The following is an 18,347-nucleotide window of genomic DNA, read 5'->3' as shown; positions in this document are numbered from 1 at the left end:
ACCAACACTTTGAATTGTGACCGGAAACTGATCGGCAACCAATGCAGACTGCGGAGTATTGGTGTGACATGGGCATACCTAGGGAAGCCCATGATTGCTCTCGCAGCTGCATTCTGCACAATCTGAAGTTTCCGAACATTTTTCAAAGGTAGCCCCATGTAGAGAGCATTACAGTAGTCCAGCCTCAAGGTGATGAGTGCATGAATGACTGTGAGCAGTGACTCCCGGTCCAGATAGGGCTGCAACTGGTGCACCAGGCGAACCTGGGCAAACGCCCCCCCTCGCCACAGCTGAAAGATGGTTCTCTAATGTAAGCTGTGGATCGAGGAGGATGCTCAAGTTGCGGACCCTCTCTGAGGGGGTCAATAATCCCCCCCCAGGGTAATGGACAGACAGATGGAATTATCTTTGGGAGGCAAAACCCACAGCCACTCTGTCTTATCAGGGTTGAGTTTGAGTCTGTTGACACCCATCCAGACCCTAACAGCCTCAAGGTACCGGCACATCACTTCCACTTAGATATAATTCTACCCATGAAATTCTGGGAGTGGTCCAAGGGCAATGATGCAAGTTACAGTCCATCAACAGATTTCCATTAGTACTAAAAAGGAATATATAGATAACCTTTTTAGCCATTCTGAAAGAGAAATCTAAAATGAAGATGGAAATACAATCCTCAATTTATGACCAACATTGAGCCCAACATTTGTGTCTTCACTTAATTTTGCCCTGTTTTATGAATGTTCTGGCCACAGTTGCCAAGAAAATCACTGTACTTGTTAAATTAGTAACTTGATTGTTAAGTGCATCTGACTTCCCCATTGCCTTTGGTTGTCAGAAGGTTGCAAAAGTTGAACCCATGATTCATGGACACTACAATCATCATAAGTATGAGTCAGTTGCCAGGCATCTGAATTTTGATAATATGACCATGGGGATGCTATAGTGGATGTAAGGGTGAAAAATGGTCATTAAATGAACTGTTGTAAGTTGAGGACTACCTGCAAATGCTCTGTCCCTGTCCCCTCAACTAATGACCGTGTTTATTTGAAAATATTTAGTGATATTTCAATGGGGAGGAAATTCATTTCATCCACATTCGAATATTGCATTATCAAGGCACTGCACGAACCAACTGAGTTATCATTCACAGTCCGGAGTTTTCAAATTTTACAATGCGTTCCATAATAAATGTTTTGCAGTATATTATAGGGAAGCTAATAAAAGTGCACACATTCATAAAAAGGATGTATAAAAGCTATTATGGAAGGGGAAATGATTTGCAAAAATTGTGCATGCTGTGGAAATTTGCAAACAAAAACTGCATTATCTGGAAACATGTGTATTGTTAGTTTTCTATTTGTTCTCAGGATATATATATACCAATATATAACTTTCTGGATGCTGTCCCTGAATGCTTGAATGCTGTCCCAGATTGAGACTAATGGAGGTACTATAGATGAGAAATGGCAAAGAATCATGAACTGGTTACTACGGATACTGGGAAATGTGGTTCATCCCAGGCCAATGCCATCAGATCCTGGCCCACTTCCCAAAATAATGATGAAGATAGAGTAATGATATCAATACATTTCTAAGGTCTTGAGGTAAAGTTGTGGTATTCTAGAACAGCTTTTCTCATAACTTTAAGATGGGTGGTCTTCAACTCCCAGAATTCATGAAGCGTCCTGGCTGGAGAATACTGGGAATTGAAGTCCTCACTTCTTGAAAGTGTTGATGTTGAGAACAGTGCTGTGGAATATCTAATGCATATCTGCACTGTGCATTGCTGTAATGGTGTGCAATGTAGATATTCTACAGCATTGTTTCCCAAAATCCAAAACTTTATGATTAGCATGACCTTGGAAGACAGGAGGGAGAGCAAAAGACTAGACCAATGATGGCAAAACTTTTTTGGTTAATGTGCCAAAAGTGGGGAATGTCGGGGGTTATGCGTGTGTGTGCCCATATCCATAATTCCATGTGCCCCCTGGCCCCCACTGCATGCGTATGTGAAACCCTCTCCCCAGTTTCCAGCATGCTTAGGAGCCTGGGAGGGCAAAAATGGCCTTCCCCACCTCCCATATGCCGGAGACAGAAAATGGCCCATTCGCTGACTTGAAATTCTGGTAGGGTTTTTTTTGCTCTCTCTCGGCCTCAGAGCCTTTCTAGGAGCCTGGGGAGGGCAAGAATGGCCTTCTCCACACACCAAGAGGCACCACAGAGGCCAGAAATGGGCCATTTCTCCAGCCTTCCAGACCTGAGCTTGTGTCCCCACCAAAGAGCCGGGGTGGCGCAGCAGGTAGAGTGCTGTACTGCAGGCCACTGAAGGTGACTGTAGATCTGTAGGTCAGCGGTTCAAATCTCATCACCGGCTCAAGGTTGACTCAGCCTTCCATCCTTCCGAGGTGGGTAAATTGAGGACCCGGATTGTGGGGGCAATATCCTGTCTTTGTTAAAAAGTGCTATTGCTAACATGTTATAAGCCGCCCTGAGTCTAAGGAGAAGGGCGGCATAAAAATTGAATGAATAAATGAATGAATGAATGAATGAATGAATGAATGAATGAATGAATGAATGAATGAATGTATCTTCCCTGGTACAGAGCTGAAGGGATTGGATACTGTAGCCTAGAGGATAATTCTCTGCCTTACAAGGCAAAGGTTGCAGGTTCAAGTCCCAGTGGGTATGGCTAGCTGATGAGGCCAAAATAAGGCCGAAATAGATCTATCCTAGTCTCCCTTAATTTTCAAATTCAGCTTAAACATGTGACATATATATATATATATATATATATATATATATATATATATATATATATATATATATATATATGACGGTCTTGGTATATTCGGGTTTCTTCCCGTGTAGGATTTGGAAATTTCTGGCGACGTTTCGATGAGGTCCCACTCATCATCTTCAGGCTGGTGTTTCTGTCCTTGTTCTCAGGCGAACACTGCGAGACCTTAGCTGCCTTCCTTCTATAAATACTGGTGGCTGGGTGTGGTTTGATGGCTCAGCAATTGCCTGCTGTGTAGAAACTTCCTGGTGAGTCAGAGGGGTAACAATTGGGGTCGTTGATGTAGCTGAGGTATGCTGATTAGTTAATGGTTGTAGATTAGGCGTGATGTCCTGAGTAGTTAGAACTTGCAGGCTGCTTGATTGCTTTACAATGTGTGTCCTGAGTCTGGTTTCTGTGGCTGGGATATGTTTGAGGGCTGGTTTCCATATCCCAGCCACAGAAACCAGACTCAGGACACACATTGTAAAGCAATCAAGCAGCCTGCAAGTTCTAACTACTCAGGACATCACGCCTAATCTACAACCATTAACTAATCAGCATACCTCAGCTACATCAACGACCCCAATTGTTACCCCTCTGACTCACCAGGAAGTTTCTACACAGCAGGCAATTGCTGAGCCATCAAACCACACCCAGCCACCAGTATTTATAGAAGGAAGGCAGCTAAGGTCTCGCAGTGTTCGCCTGAGAACAAGGACAGAAACACCAGCCTGAAGATGATGAGTGGGACCTCATCGAAACGTCGCCAGAAATTTCCAAATCCTACACGGGAAGAAACCCGAATATACCAAGACCGTCATTCCTGTACCCGTGAAAATCTACGAAAACAAATATATATATATATATATATATATATATATATATATATATATATATATATATATATATATGTAGATTGTTCTGAGTTCGGGTTTTGCCCTGTGTAATATTTTGCATGCAAAATATTACACAGGGCAAAACCCGAACTCAGAACAATCTACATACATATACCCGTGAAAATTTACGAAAACAAATATATATATATATATATATATATATATATATATATATATATATATATATATAGAGAGAGAGAGAGAGAGAGAGAGAGAGAGAGAGAGAGAGGGAGAGAGAGAGAGAGAGTGCCACAGGTTCGCCATCACTGGACTAGACAGTGACCAGACAAGTGGAAACTGAGTCCATGGAAGAAATGATCATGACAAACAAAAGGACCCCCCTAGTTTCCTACACTGTGAAGATGAGGGACGGATAATAATAATAATAATAATAATAATAATAATAATAATATCAACAACAACAACAACAATTATTATTATTAATTAGATTTGCATGCCGCTCCTCTCCAAAGAGTTAATGTAATGTAACTTTATGATAAATTTGAAGCCAGCATTTCTAGTGGTGGTTCTTGGATAGGCTACCTTGCAATGCTGACAATCGTTCTGAATAGCTCTATTCACTTGAATTTAGGGAAACGCTAGATTAAGGACATTCGTAGGACCACAGATTCTCCTATAAGCAATGAATAAAAACAAAGCTCTATTGAAATCTGGACAAACTCAATACTCATTAAATAAAGTGTGTGTGTGTGTGGGGGGGGTGATAACGATCAACATCTTGCCAGACTGGAAAGATGAATTTAAACTTTCCTTTGGCTTCCTGCTGTTATCCTGATGGAAATCACTTCTGCAAAACAGCTAGGCACACAAGGAGGAAACCTCACATTGAGAGTGGTGGGCAGGTGCTTCTCAAACAAGCAACAGCTTTAAAAGAGAGGGCTTTTTTTCAGAATTGCAGGAAAAAGAAAGTGTAAATCTCTTCTTCTGTCCCTGCAAAAATTGCAAGGATGCCCCATCTCTGCTCAAGCAAATATTTCCATTTTTTTTTCTTTGAATGTGTTGCCATCAAATGCATTTTCTACTTGGAGCCTGCTTCTCAGGAAGCCCATTACAGCATTGTCGGTCATAAAAGTATCTTAAGGTAAGGAGGAGCCAGAGTATATATTGTTGTGGTTGGCTCACAGCCAGCTCCTCTGGTAACAAATTTTGAATCAGATGAGCCGAGTCCGTTGGAGCATCAGAGACCTGTGTGGCTCTCGGAGGGTTCAGACAGTGAGGCGGAAAGGAGAGATGGAAGCTGAAGGTGCTAGAGAGGTAGAGGTGGAGGTACCTGCCATGAAACCCCCAGTTAGAGCCTCCTATGGGTCAGATGAGGCATGGGTGATTAATGACCCCATCCTCAATGTGCGGGTGCAGAGGATTATGGGATGACAGGAGCAGCTGCGCAGACACAGAAGAAGATCCTAACCACAGCTGGGAGTAATTAGGGAATTCTGCAGCAGGCTTAAAAGGGGAGGTTTTGTGGGAGTGTGCTTTGCAGGAGTTATCGTTCATGGTTTAACAGAGAAAAGAAACAGACCTGGAGTTTCATCTCTAAACCAACAACTTACATCCTCAGAAAATCCCCAGATTCTTTTGGGCTGGTTGATTGTCTCTTTTGCATAGTCTATAGATGTTGTTAATGTATATGTGTCTATTGATGGATGATTTGTTAGAGTGCCAGGCTTCTAGAAATTTCCTGACACTTTTGGACCTGGCCTGGTCTAGGATGGTCACATTTTCCCAATTGTCACAATTTCCCATTTAACCATAGTTTCAATTGAGAAAATGTGACAATTGGGAAACGTGTGTGTGTGTGTGTGTGTGTGTGTGTGAGAGAGAGAGAGAGAGAGAGAGAGAGTATACCTTACCAGCTACTTGTGGACACATCACAGATGTCCCACAACTCGTTAGATGTCAACGTCCTCTTTGAACATGATGAACATCATATATTTGTGTGTGTGTGTAAATTCAATAGATGGATGGATGGATGGATGGATGGATGGATGGACGGACGGACGGACAGACAGATGATAGATAGATGATAGATAGACAGACAGGCAGACAGACAGACAGACAGACAGAGGATAGATAGATAGATAGATAGATAGATAGATAGATAGATAGATAGATGATAGACAGACAGACAGACAGACAGACAGACAGATAGACAGACTGACTGACAGACAGACAGACAGACAGACAGACAGACTGACAGACAGACAGACAGAGACAGACAGACAGACAGGATAGATAGATAGAGATGATAGATAGATAGATAGATAGATAGATAGATAGATAGATAGATAGATAGATAGATAGATAGATAGATAGATAGATAGATAGGTGATAGACAGGAGGCAATGGTGGTAGTTCTTTTCATGGATCATTTTACTATTAGTGATTTCTAGGATCCTTTAGTTCTCTATGTGTGTTAAAGTACCAGGCCAGAAGGCAGGAGACCATGAGTCCCAGTGTTGCCTTAGAACTAGATGATTTATGGCTGGAGATGTCTCTCAGCTCTAGGAAGAAGGCAATAGTAAACCACATCCAAAAATACTGCCAAGAAAACTGCAGGAAGTTTGAAGGCCCAGTATAAATAATAAAATTATTAATATGCCAAACTCCATTGTTCTGTCTCACTAACAGTAATGAGATCAGGCAAAAGATGGGTAATGCTATAAAGATGCTCTGAGTCATTAATTCTGATTATATGTGAGAAAGACTTGACAAATGGGCGAAGAGATGCTTCCTAGGGAATGAACAGGTAAGAGTGGCATAATATGAAGTTCCATAAGGGGTAGAGAAAGCATCTCAGAAAAGACCCTCTCTAACTCTTCAGACTATAAAGGGGACAGTGAGACATTTGTACTTTCAGACTGGAAATGTTCTGGTAATTGAATCTTACAATAAAGTAGAATTGACTCATGTGGTTATGGTTCCTGTCTGATTTGTCCCTGAATACCTCGTCTCCATCCCATTTGTGTCTTAGTTCTAGTTTCAGTATAGAAACATAGAAACATAGAAGACTGATGGCAGAAAAAGACCTCATGGTCCATCTAGTCTGCCCTTATACTATTTTCTGTATTTTATCTTAGGATGGATATATGTTTATCCCAGGCATGTTTAAATTCAGTTACTGTGGATTTATCAACCACGTCTGCTGGAAGTTTGTTCCAAGGATCTACTACTCTTTCAGTAAAATAATATTTTCTCATGTTGCTTTTGATCTTTCCCCCAACTAACTTCAGATTGTGTCCCCTTGTTCTTGTGTTCACTTTCCTATTAAAAACACTTCCCTCCTGAACCTTATTTAACCCTTTAACATATTTAAATGTTTCGATCATGTCCCCCCTTTTCCTTCTGTCCTCCAGACTATACAGATTGAGTTCATTATAATTTTAAAGTCTTAATCTGTGTAGTTTAAATATTTGATTTTTAATTATTTTTCTATAACTATAACTGGCAAATTATAAAACATATCTAGGAAGTTTGTAAAAAAAATCTCCATCTCTATTTTTATCCACAATGGTCATTTAAATAAGATTATTCCTTCTTGATTTTTTTCAGTGGAAAATCAAAATACCGGATATACAGTACTGTGTCCAAGATATAAATCTTGAATAGGTTGAATGCATTTGTGAAATGTTAAACTCTCCATAAAAACAATGCAAAATAATATAAGTTAAAAATCTCACTAGTATCATATAGCTCCTTCTTGGAGTTCATAATATTACCATACTGCCCACTGTGCTCTTAAGCAGCTAAGGAAGAAAATATTAAATAGAACTGTGATCACTTGCTACAAACAGGTTTTTCCCTCCTGAAGAGCTTTTGAACTAGCTGTCGCGTCATGTTCTTTGCTTAGATATAAAAATAAACAATCCACAGAAGTCGTACCTTTGTTAAATCAACCCTATAACTGTTTCAAGGTTTCAGTGTGCTTTTTTTTTAAAAAAGTAAAAGTTAGAGAAGGTAGAATAATAGGGAAAAGGGGACCTAAAGAGAGAGAAAGATTGTGGGTGTTGTTAGGAAACATTTGAGCATCTGATCTTTCAAGTCATTTTGCTCAGTAGGAATTTCTTTCAGGTAAATGTGTACAGAATTGTAACTATGATGTTCTTTCATTCCAGATAGATCTACGCTGTATTTTTTTTACGACCTAAGAGATGTATGTTTGTTTTCTATAAACATACATGCTATGTATGTACAGTATTCTTGAATACATACATATATATATAAATGCATGTATTCTAAGGTGACCAGATTTTAACTTTGGTAAAACGGGGGGGGGGGGGGGGACGGACACTGAAAAATCTCTACAGACTTTTATCTCAATGTTTATTTTTGTATATTGTTTCCCAATCCAGACGTTTTACCCGTAGAAAGTAAACATATATCCATTGTAAGGGATATATGGGATAAACATATATCCATTGTAAGATGAAATACAGGAAATAGTATAAGGGCAGACTAGATGGACCATGAGGTCTTTTTCTGCCATCAGTCTATGTTTCTATGTTTCTAAAGTGATAAAGCTCCTTAAAATAAAACTGGAGTTTGACTATACTTGACAGAAATATGCCAAAGCTAATTGGTGTTTCTTTATTACTAGCAAGGAATGATGAATTAGTGGCTTGGGTACACCGAAGCTGGATCAACCAGTTTCTGTATCTTACTACAAATGCATTATGTGAAAGCCTTAATTGATTAAAGTCATTGTAAACTGCAGAAGTCATTATCCTGGGCTCATCTGGTTTTGATTATGACATCTAGAAAATAAAGACTCAGAATATAGAGGACTAAAGGGTAAGCAAGGAAGAAAAATTGTTATATTGTATGTCTGTAAACTATGGGAACACAGGAGGATAGAATATATATGACCAAAGGTGGCCCAATCTTGTGGAGTGGAATGGCTGAATAAATGTATAGAAGTAAAGGTGAGAGATTAGTTAAACACAAAGAAAGGAAAAGCACTGTAGGAATGTGGTTGAAACAAGAATGTTTTTGCAAGGATAGACAGACATGATGGCATAATGTACAGACATAATGTACTGCTGCTGTAATCTTAAGTGACTTACAATTCTTTTATCTTCTGCCTCTAATTTCTGTTGCTTGTTACTTCTGTACTCTTTTCTTAAAGTGTTTGATGGGATTGTTTGTCTTCTATCAACAGTTTTTGGGAGCATGGTGACTCACATGATTAAGGCACTGGAGCAGAGTTTCGCAAGACCATGTTCAAGACCTGAATGCTGCCATGGGGAGGGATTGAGCTCCTGTCCTTCGCTCCAGCTCCTGCTGGGGACACAAAAGAAGCCCCCAACTATGTGTCTCCTGGGCAATAGGGTTGTCACCAGCTAATCCTTTCTACCCGCAAGTGATTTGATGCTTCTGACATGAGTTTTATCCAGGATTTAAATTGCAAATATGTCTTTTTATTCACTTTTGTAAGTTTTGTGTCCATGGTTTGAGCATTAAGAGACTTATCATAATATTCCATCATTTCTGGCTTTTCTATTAACATAAACCCATTAAATCTTATTTTATCTCCTGGGACAATCCAGCAGCCTTTGACCTCTTGGTTCTGGAACGTCATCACTTTTACGAATTCTCTCTGTTTGCTTGGCATCTCTTCCTCCAGTCAAATATGTAAAGGGTATATTTCATTTCCTATCCAGGTTCCCTTTCTTTATGACAGATTATTTCTGTTGGTATCTACTAACCATTGCAGTTTTTCTGTGTCTTTCTTAACAAGCAGTAGTCATGAAATTTATTTCCAAGGTTAGGTTTAGCCTTTCCCCCCCCCAAAGCAGTCTCTTTTAATATAGAAACATAGAAACATAGAAGACTGACGGCATAAAAAGACCTCATGGTCCATCTAGTCTGCCCTTATACTATTTCCTGTATTTTATCTTACAATGGATATATGTTTATCCCAGGCATGTTTAAATTCAGTTACTGTGGATTTACCAACCACGTCTGCTGGAAGTTTGTTCCAAGGATCTACTACTCTTTCAGTAAAATAATATTTTCTCACATTGCTTCTGATCGTCCCCCAACTAACTTCAGATTGTGTCCCCTTGTTCCCTCCTTCCCTACTGAACCTTATTTAACCCTTCCCTCCTGAACCTTATTTAACCCTTTAACATATTTAAATGTTTCGATCATGTCCCCCCTTTTCCTTCTGTCCTCCAGACTATACAGATTGAGTTCATCAAGTCTTTCCTGATACGTTTTATGCTTAAGACCTTCCACCATTCTTGTAGCCCGTCTTTGGACCCGTTCAATTTTGTCAATATCTTTTTGTAGGTGAGGTCTCCAGAACTGAACACGGTATTCCAAATGTGGTCTCACCAGTTCTCTATATAAGGGCTTATCTCATTTTTTAAAAGAAAAGAATTACCTCATGAAATGAGGCGATAAAGAGACTTTTAAAATTTGTGGTCAGGAAGTTATAGGATGAGGGAAATAATCAAATGCCTACTTTCCAGTAGCATTTCAAATGCTAACAATTATTTGTGAGATCATGTGGGAAACAAAGATTGCTTTTCAGTTGGCTGAAAGTTTTCTTAAATTCATCATCATCACTTTCACCTGCTATTATACCATCTGGTATAATAAATCAAGGTAGCTCTTGATTTAGGATCACAATTGTGCCCAAAATTTCTGTTCCTAAATTATTATTATTATTATTTATTAGATTTGTATGCCACCCCTCTCCGCAGACTCGGGGCGGCTCACAACAGTGGTAAAAACAGTATACAATGACAAATCTAATATTAAAAGTCTATAATAATAAATCTAACTTTAAAAGTCTAAAAAACCCCATTGTTTAAAAATCATACATACAACATATCATACATAAAACTGCATAGGCAAGGGGAGATATCTCAGTTCCCCCATGCCTGACGGCAGAGGTGGGTTTTAAGGAGTTTACGAAAGGCGAGGAGGGTGGGGGCAATCCTAATCTCTGGGGGGAGCTGGTTCCAGAGGGTTGGGGTCGCCACAGAGTAGGCTCTTCCCCTGGGTCCCGCCAGATGACATTGTTTAGTTGACGGGACCTGGAGAAGGCCAACTCTGTGGGACCTAACCGGCCACTGGGATTCGTGCAGCAGAATGCGGTCTCGCAGATATTCTGGTCCGGTGTTGAGTTTGGCCCCATTTTATGACCTCTCTTGGCACAGTTGTTAAGTAAATCCCTGCAGTTGTTAAATTAGTAACATGGTTGTAAAGTGAATCTGGTTCCCCCATTGACTTTACATGTCAGAAAATCAAAAAGGTTATCGATCATGTGACTCTAGGACACTGCAACCATCATAAATATGAACCAGGTGCCAGGTAAAGAGAATTTTCGATCATGTGATAGAAACATAGAAGACTGACGGCAGAAAAGGACCTCATGATCCATCTAGTCTGCCCTTATACTATTTTCTGTATTTTATCTTAGGATGGATATATGTTTATCCCAGACATGTTTAAATTCGGTTACTGTGGATTTATCAACCACGTCTGCTGGAAGTTTGTTCCAAGGATCTACTACTCTTTCAGTAAAATAATATTTTCTCATGTTGCTTTTGATCTTTCCCCCAACTAACTTCAGATTGTGTCCCCTTGTTCTTGTGTTCACTTTTCTATTAAAAACACTTCCCTCCTGGACATTATTTAATCCTTTAACATATTTAAATGTTTCGATCATGTCCCCCCTTTTCCTTCTGTCCTCCAGACTATACAGATTGAGTTCACTAAGTCTTTCCTGATACGTTTTATGCTTAAGACCTTCCACCATTCTTGTAGCCTGTCTTTGGACCCGTTCAATTTTGTCAATATCTTTTTGTAGGTGAGGTCTACAGAACTGAACACAGTATTCCAAATGTAGACTCACCAGAGCTCTATACAGTGGGATCATAATCTCCCTCTTCCTGCTTGTTATACCTCTAGCTATGCAGCCAAGCATCCTACTTGCTTTCCCTACTGCCTGACTGCACTGTTCACCCATTTTGAGACTGTCAGAAATCACTACCCCTGAATCCTTTTCTTCTGAGGTTTTTGCTAACACAGAACTGCCAATACCATACTCAGATTGAGGATTCCTTTTCCCCAAGTGCATTATTTTACATTTGGAAACATTAAAATGCAGTTTCCATTGCTTTGACCATTTATCTAGTAAAGCTAAATCATTTAACATGATCATGGGGATGTTGCAACAGCCATGTTTTCAGTGCCATTGTAACTTTGAACATTCACTAAATAAACTTCTATATGTCGAAGGCTGCCTCTATCGAATAATATTATGGAGTTACACTATCGAGTCACGATGCTTCAGTCCATCTTGGTAGGATGAACAAACATAGTTTGGATCTGCAGCCTTTGCTTCAATATTTGATAGCAGAAGAATAACCAGAAGTTAGTGGAAATGAATTGTCATGCTTTCCACAAATCAATTCTGTCCTGTGATGGGAAATGTGTTCTGGAAGGAGGTTAAAAAAATCATGATGGGGTATAGTTTTAAAATGTTTTATTAAAAGCTGTAAGTTACAACCAAGTTAGCTATTTCAGTGCTGGTACAATCTGCATATAGAAATCTACTCTTGCTATTACGAAACATGAAAATTTGGTGGAGAAAGTTCTGTCTTTTTTATACATAAAAAGGCCTGTCTGCCCAGACCATTATGACATCATAGAACCCTTATAGGCTACACCTTGGGAGTCCCTTGTAAGTCACAATCATGCAGAACCAAAGTGGACTTGGCAGAATAAAAGAGGAATTTAAAACAAATCTATACTTTCTCATATATAACGGCACTCATGTACTAAATGATATTGCTGCCTTTATTGACGTTTTCTACACATGCCACTAAGATTATACATTTAAAATACTAGAATATCAAGTTTCCCCAACTTGGATCATTCCAGGTGTGTTGCATTACAACTCCCATCATGCCCAGCCAGAAAGATGATGGGTGACAGTTGTGGTCTGCCTCATTGGAAGATCAATAAGTTGGAGAACTTGTAACAGTGGAGTAAAAAAAGAGAGAGAGAGAAAGAGAGAAAAGAGGGTGCATTTGTATGCTTATTTTTCCCTATTGTACAATTAAGCTATAAATAACTTCTGGATAAAAGGACTAGGTGTCAATGAAACTTGTTAACCAATTACATTCAAGGAAGTCCCATTCTCATGGCCAGCATAGCTTCCCTATTCCAGTGGCTTCTCTTGTTTCTTGCCTTCTTTTTTCTTTTTCTTGGGTTCTGTTGACACAAGAAAAATAAGAACAGGATCAAAACATCATCAAAAAGGAAGCTGACTCCAGAGGATGGCAAGGAACAAATGAGTATTTATTAGCCCTCAGGAACAAGAGATGTACAGTAATGTCTCGTTTTTCGCAGGGGATGCGTTCCAAGGCCATCCGTGAAAAATGAATTTCCGTTAAGTAGAGGAAAGATATATTTTTTATGTATTTGGACTTTTAAAACCCACCCTTTGCATTAATTCAATTCAATTCAATTCAATTTATTAGATTTGTATGCCACCTCTCTCCGAAGACTCGGGGCGGCTCACAACAACAATAAAAACAGTATAACAATGGGACAAATCTAATAATAAAATTACAATAAAATTACATTAAAAAACCCCAACAATTTAAAAACCATACAACACATACATACCAAACATAAAATATAAGAAAGTCTGGGGGAGATGTCTTAATTCCCCCATGCCTGGCGATATAGGTGGGTCTTGAGTAACTTGCAAAAGACAAGGAGGGTGGGAGCCATTCTAATCTCCGGGGGGAATTGATTCCAGAGCACGGGGGCCGCCACAGAGAAGGCTCTTCCCCTGGGGCCCGCCAAAAGACATTGTTTGGTCGACGGGACCCGGAGAAGGCCAACTCTGTGGGACCTTATCGGCGGCTGGGATTCGTGCGGTAGAAGGCGGTTCCGGAGGTATTCTGGTCCAATGCCATGAAGGGCTTTAAAGGTCATTACCAATACTTTGAATTGTGACCGGAAACCAATCGGCAGCCAGTCATTCTATAATGTTTCTCAGCTGGAACTACATGGGGCATCCTACCAGTTTCTTTAATAGAGTACAGTAGTACTGTAGAAGAATTTTATGAATTTTTAATGCATTTAAAATTTTCAATGGATTTAAGCCCCCTTTGAAAACCCGTGAAGTAGCGAATCCGCAAAAGATGAACCGTGAAGTAGCGAGCGATTACTGTATTCCCACCATCCCCACAATATTATGTTGTACAGTATACTCAAGACTATCATGTGTGGACAGCATATATTGTGTTCTGTCTCGCACCGCAGCCAGCCAGTAATTAACCCCAAATTAATCGTCAGACATAAGATTTCCAAAATGAAAGAGTCTATTTACAATGAAGGTTGAAAAGCACAAACTCGGACAAAATAATGTCTTCCGACTGCCAAAGTTCAGACTCTGTCATTCTGTGCTACAATCTTCTGTAGGAAATGATGGATGGATTCTTTCAAAAGTCCTGAAGCATGAATATAAAATGGGCAAGAATTGTGTGTCACAGAGACATTAAGTTTCTTCCAAGTATGAATGCTTTGGACTTAGGTTCCAAACCTAAACTTTGAAAGAGCCCCTTATATTTTTTCTAAACTTTGGAAGAGCCTCTTACTGGAGACTTTTTCCCCAAGATTACAGTAGAAGATTTGTCCAGGTAAAAGAACCAGGTATTCAGTCGGAAGATGAATAGCCATCTGCCTTCTAAAGCCCACAGGTTTAATGAGATTTGCTATTGACCTTCAGAAAATCGCTAACCTTGCTGTCACTTCTGGTCTGGTCACTTGTCTACTCAAAACCGATGAATTGGTTGGGATAGGAACAAGAAGGTGCAGCCAAAACCACCATTCATCTTGTAGCTATAGGGAAAAGAGCAAGTTAGCGGGTGTTGCTTTCTGCTGGAAGGGGACTTTGACGACACCTGCCTTCTCCCTCTGCCAAAGAAATGTTAAAAATAAATGTGTGATTTAAAAATGGGCAGTGTGTGTCTTTCATCACCTATGCAGCTATTTAATATTATTTTCCAGATATACTTCCCTCCCCAGTTTTTTTAAAAGGATATTAATAGCGTGGGAAGAAATGGAGGGAGGGAGAAAGAACTCAACCAGTTTTTCTTATCTCAATAGCCAGTTATACTTGGCAGGCAAGTGTTTGTCTCAAGGATTAGCTGGTGGCAGACTCAAAAAAGATTGGTTAGCTCTTGGAGAAAGGCAGTTGTAGTCCAACAGAGGAAGGCAAAGGAGAAGATGCTGCCTGGCTCCAAAAACACAAACTTGCATCCATAAATGCTTTGAGTTACCTGCCACTGTTTCTTTCTCTCTCTTTTTTTAAAAAAACTGGGAAATCTTTGGAATGTGCTCACTGTGTAGGTTAGCAACCCATTCTGCACCTTCTCCACAAATGCCCTATTGCTGGTGCAAAGAAAAGAAGAATTAGGGGTGACATGATAGCAGTATTCCAGTATTTGAAGGTCTGCCACAAAGAACAGGAGTCAAATTATTCTTCAAAGCACCAGAGGGCAGGACAAGAAATAATGGTTGGAAACTAATCAAAGAGAGAAACAATCTGAAATTAAGGAGAAACATTCTAACAGTGAGGATTTAACCAGTGGAACAGCTTGCCTTCAGAAATCGTGGGCACTCCAACACTGGAGGTTTTAAAGAAGAGATGATTATTATTATTATTATTATTATTATTATTATTATTATTATTATTATTATTAATTAGATTTGTATGCCGCCCCTCTCAGCAGACTCGGGGCAACTCACAACAGTGATAAAAACAGTATACAATGACAAATCTAATATTAAAAGTCTATAATAATAAATCTAACATTAAAAGTCTAAAAAAACCCATTGTTTAAAAATCATACATACAACATACCATACATAAAACTTCATAGGCAAGGGGAGATATCTCAGTTCCCCCATGCCTAACGGCAGAGGTGGGTTTTAAGGAGTTTACGAAAGGCAAGGAGGGTGGGGGCAATCCTAATATCTGGGCGGAGCTGGTTCCAGAGGGTTGGGGCCACCATAGAGAAGGCTCTTCCCCTGGGTCCCGCCAGACGACATTGTTTAGTCGACGGGACCCGGAGAAGGCCACTCTGTGGGACCTAACCGGCCGCTGGGATTCGTGCGGCAGAAGGTGGTCTCACCGATATTCTGGTCCAGTGCCATGAGGGGCTTTATAAATCATAACCAACACTTTGAATTCTGACCGGAAACTGATCGGCAACCAATGCAGACTGCAGAGTATTGATGTAATATTGGACAATCACTTGTCTGATATTGTATAGGTTATCCTTCTTGAGCAGGGGGCTGGACTAGAGGAACTCTAAGGTCCCTTCCATCTCTATTCTTATTCTATTCTATTCTGTTCTCAGCTAGGCAAAGAACAAACCACAAAACTCATACATGGAATTAAATTTGACAAATCAAATAAGCTACTTTGTTCTCTCCAGCATCCGACCTAATTTAAAACAATGGTGTAGGAAATATTATCCTCCAGATAATAACAGAAAGGGGAAATAATCTTTTTGCTTCACTACTACTAAACTTTAACTATTCCTCCCAAATAACCACACAAGGAAACATTGCTTTGACGCTTTGCAGATGTTATCCAAATCCAATGGCCAAATATATCAATAGTTGCCAGTTAATTTGGTCAAAAATAAAGAAATGACAGACATTTCCTTTCCTTTTCTTTTTTTAAGTAGATAGTAAAATTTTATGGAGCCTAACATCAACTTCTACCCTTATTTCTAATGCTGCCTCAGCAAGCTAGACTGTATTTGTAAATCTCATTTGATAACATTAAAATATACAACAGCTACATATATGGAATTCTGAGGATCCCAAAGTTTAAATTGTTGAAACTCATCTTGAAGTCAAAACAGGAAAACTCAGAACTAGGGATTTTGACCAAGGATTAATGATTAATCTTAACATCAGTTCTTGTACTCTGTTGTCAAAGTCATCGTCTTAAAAGTTTCTGTTTTTGTTTAAGTATTATGTTTACTTGTTGTTCTCTTCCATGAAGTTAACACAATAGGCCAAGAAGAGACTCAAACAAAATTGAGCTATCATTTGCCATGTTAAGGCATACCAAGTCTGTTAAGAAAAATAGTCAACAATTCTTAATATTTGATGGAATCGAAGAGCTTCTTTATCTGCTAAATTAACAATGCAGTTTATCCTGGGTTTTTTAATACAATGGGCTAAGAAAATACTCAAAATTGAGCTATCACTTGCCATTTTAAGGCATACCTTAAGGAAAGTTATGCCTTAAAATGTCAGGAAAATAGTCAACAACTCTTACAATTTGATGGAACCGAAGAGCTTCTTTATCTATCAAATTAACAATGCAATTTATCCTGCCTTTTTTTTCCATACTCAGCCTAATTTGCTTTCATTTTTTTCCAAAAAGGATAAATTCATTTCTCAGTACTTATGAGTAGAATGCTTTTTTTTTTTTGCATTTTGTTTTAAGTAATGGTCAGACTATGTGAATGTCTCTTCTTTCATTGTGAAATTCATTGTGATCTTCAGTCTCCTGATTTCTCACAATCCATGAAAACTCAACCCATGTCTCTGTTCAAATTGGGAAATATGGACATCAAACAGACTTCAGGGTGAGTGAAAGCTATGTAACTAAAGCGAATGTCAGCAGTAGCAACCCTTAGTAACACTTTTTTTAAAAGCACCAAAAGAGGTTAAAAGGAATATGTCAAGCACCCTGAGAATAAAGCAAAGCTTCTTTTGTAGGGGAAGAAATCTTTGAGAAAGTACAGAAATTACAGTATATGGGACATTTATAATGAAGCAAAAAATAGTTTGGAAGGTATTTTTTCTTTTTCAAAAAAAAATTAACTATAGATGTCTTGGAGAAATCCAAATATTATCTTTACCCATTTGCAGTACTGGAACACTCAGGACCAACCCAATTTTGTTGCTAGATTATTGAAAAGTGCAAAATGCCATTGTTAAATGGTCTTTTTTTTCAGCTAACCAAAGTCAATGCAGTTGGTGCCATTGTTAAATGGTCTTTTTTTTTGCATTTGTGCAGAATGCAGCTGCTAGAGCTATCATGGGCTTTCCTAAATATGCCCATGTCACACCAACACTCCGCAGTCTGCATTGGTTGCCGATCAGTTTCCAGTCACAATTCAAAGTGTTGGTTATGACCTATAAAGCCCTTCATGGCACCGGACCAGAATATCTCCGGGACCGCCTTCTGCTGCACGAATCCCAGCGACCAGTTAGGTCCCACAGAGTTGGCCTTCTCCGGGTCCTGTCAACTAAACAATGTCGTTTGGCGGGACCCAGGGGAAGAGCCTTCTCTGTGGCGGTCCCGACCCTTTGGAACCAACTCCCCCCAGATATCAGAGTTCTTAAGACCCATCTCTGTCATCAGGCATGGGGGAACTGACACATCTCCTCCGGGCCTATACAGTTTATACATGGAATGTTTGTGTGTGTGTTTGCTTTTAATAATGGGGTTTTTAGTGTTTTTTAAATTATTAGATTTGTTTTTTACATTGTTCTTGTTATTGTTGTGAGCCACCCCGAGTCTACGGAGGGGGCGGGATACAAATCTAATAAATAAATAAATAAATAAATAAATAAATAAATAAATAAATAAA

The 18,347-nt window shown here is 39.3% G+C and overlaps 1 protein-coding gene across 1 annotated transcript in view; it reads right to left on the bottom strand.

Annotated features, from left to right (window-relative positions):
* Positions 1-12,180: 12,180 nt before the first annotated feature.
* PTN (pleiotrophin) overlaps positions 12,181-18,347 on the bottom strand; it is a 130,225-nt gene continuing 124,058 nt past the window's right edge. The window contains exon 5 of the mRNA XM_070754853.1: positions 12,181-12,924. Within this exon, the coding sequence (XP_070610954.1) occupies positions 12,872-12,924 (53 nt within the window). The 3' untranslated portion in view covers positions 12,181-12,871. The remainder of the gene's footprint in view (positions 12,925-18,347) is intronic.

This window comes from Erythrolamprus reginae, chromosome 6 (genome assembly GCF_031021105.1).
Source record: "Erythrolamprus reginae isolate rEryReg1 chromosome 6, rEryReg1.hap1, whole genome shotgun sequence".
Lineage (NCBI taxonomy): Eukaryota > Metazoa > Chordata > Lepidosauria > Squamata > Dipsadidae > Erythrolamprus > Erythrolamprus reginae.
This window is presented reverse-complemented; position numbering and strand designations above follow the sequence as displayed.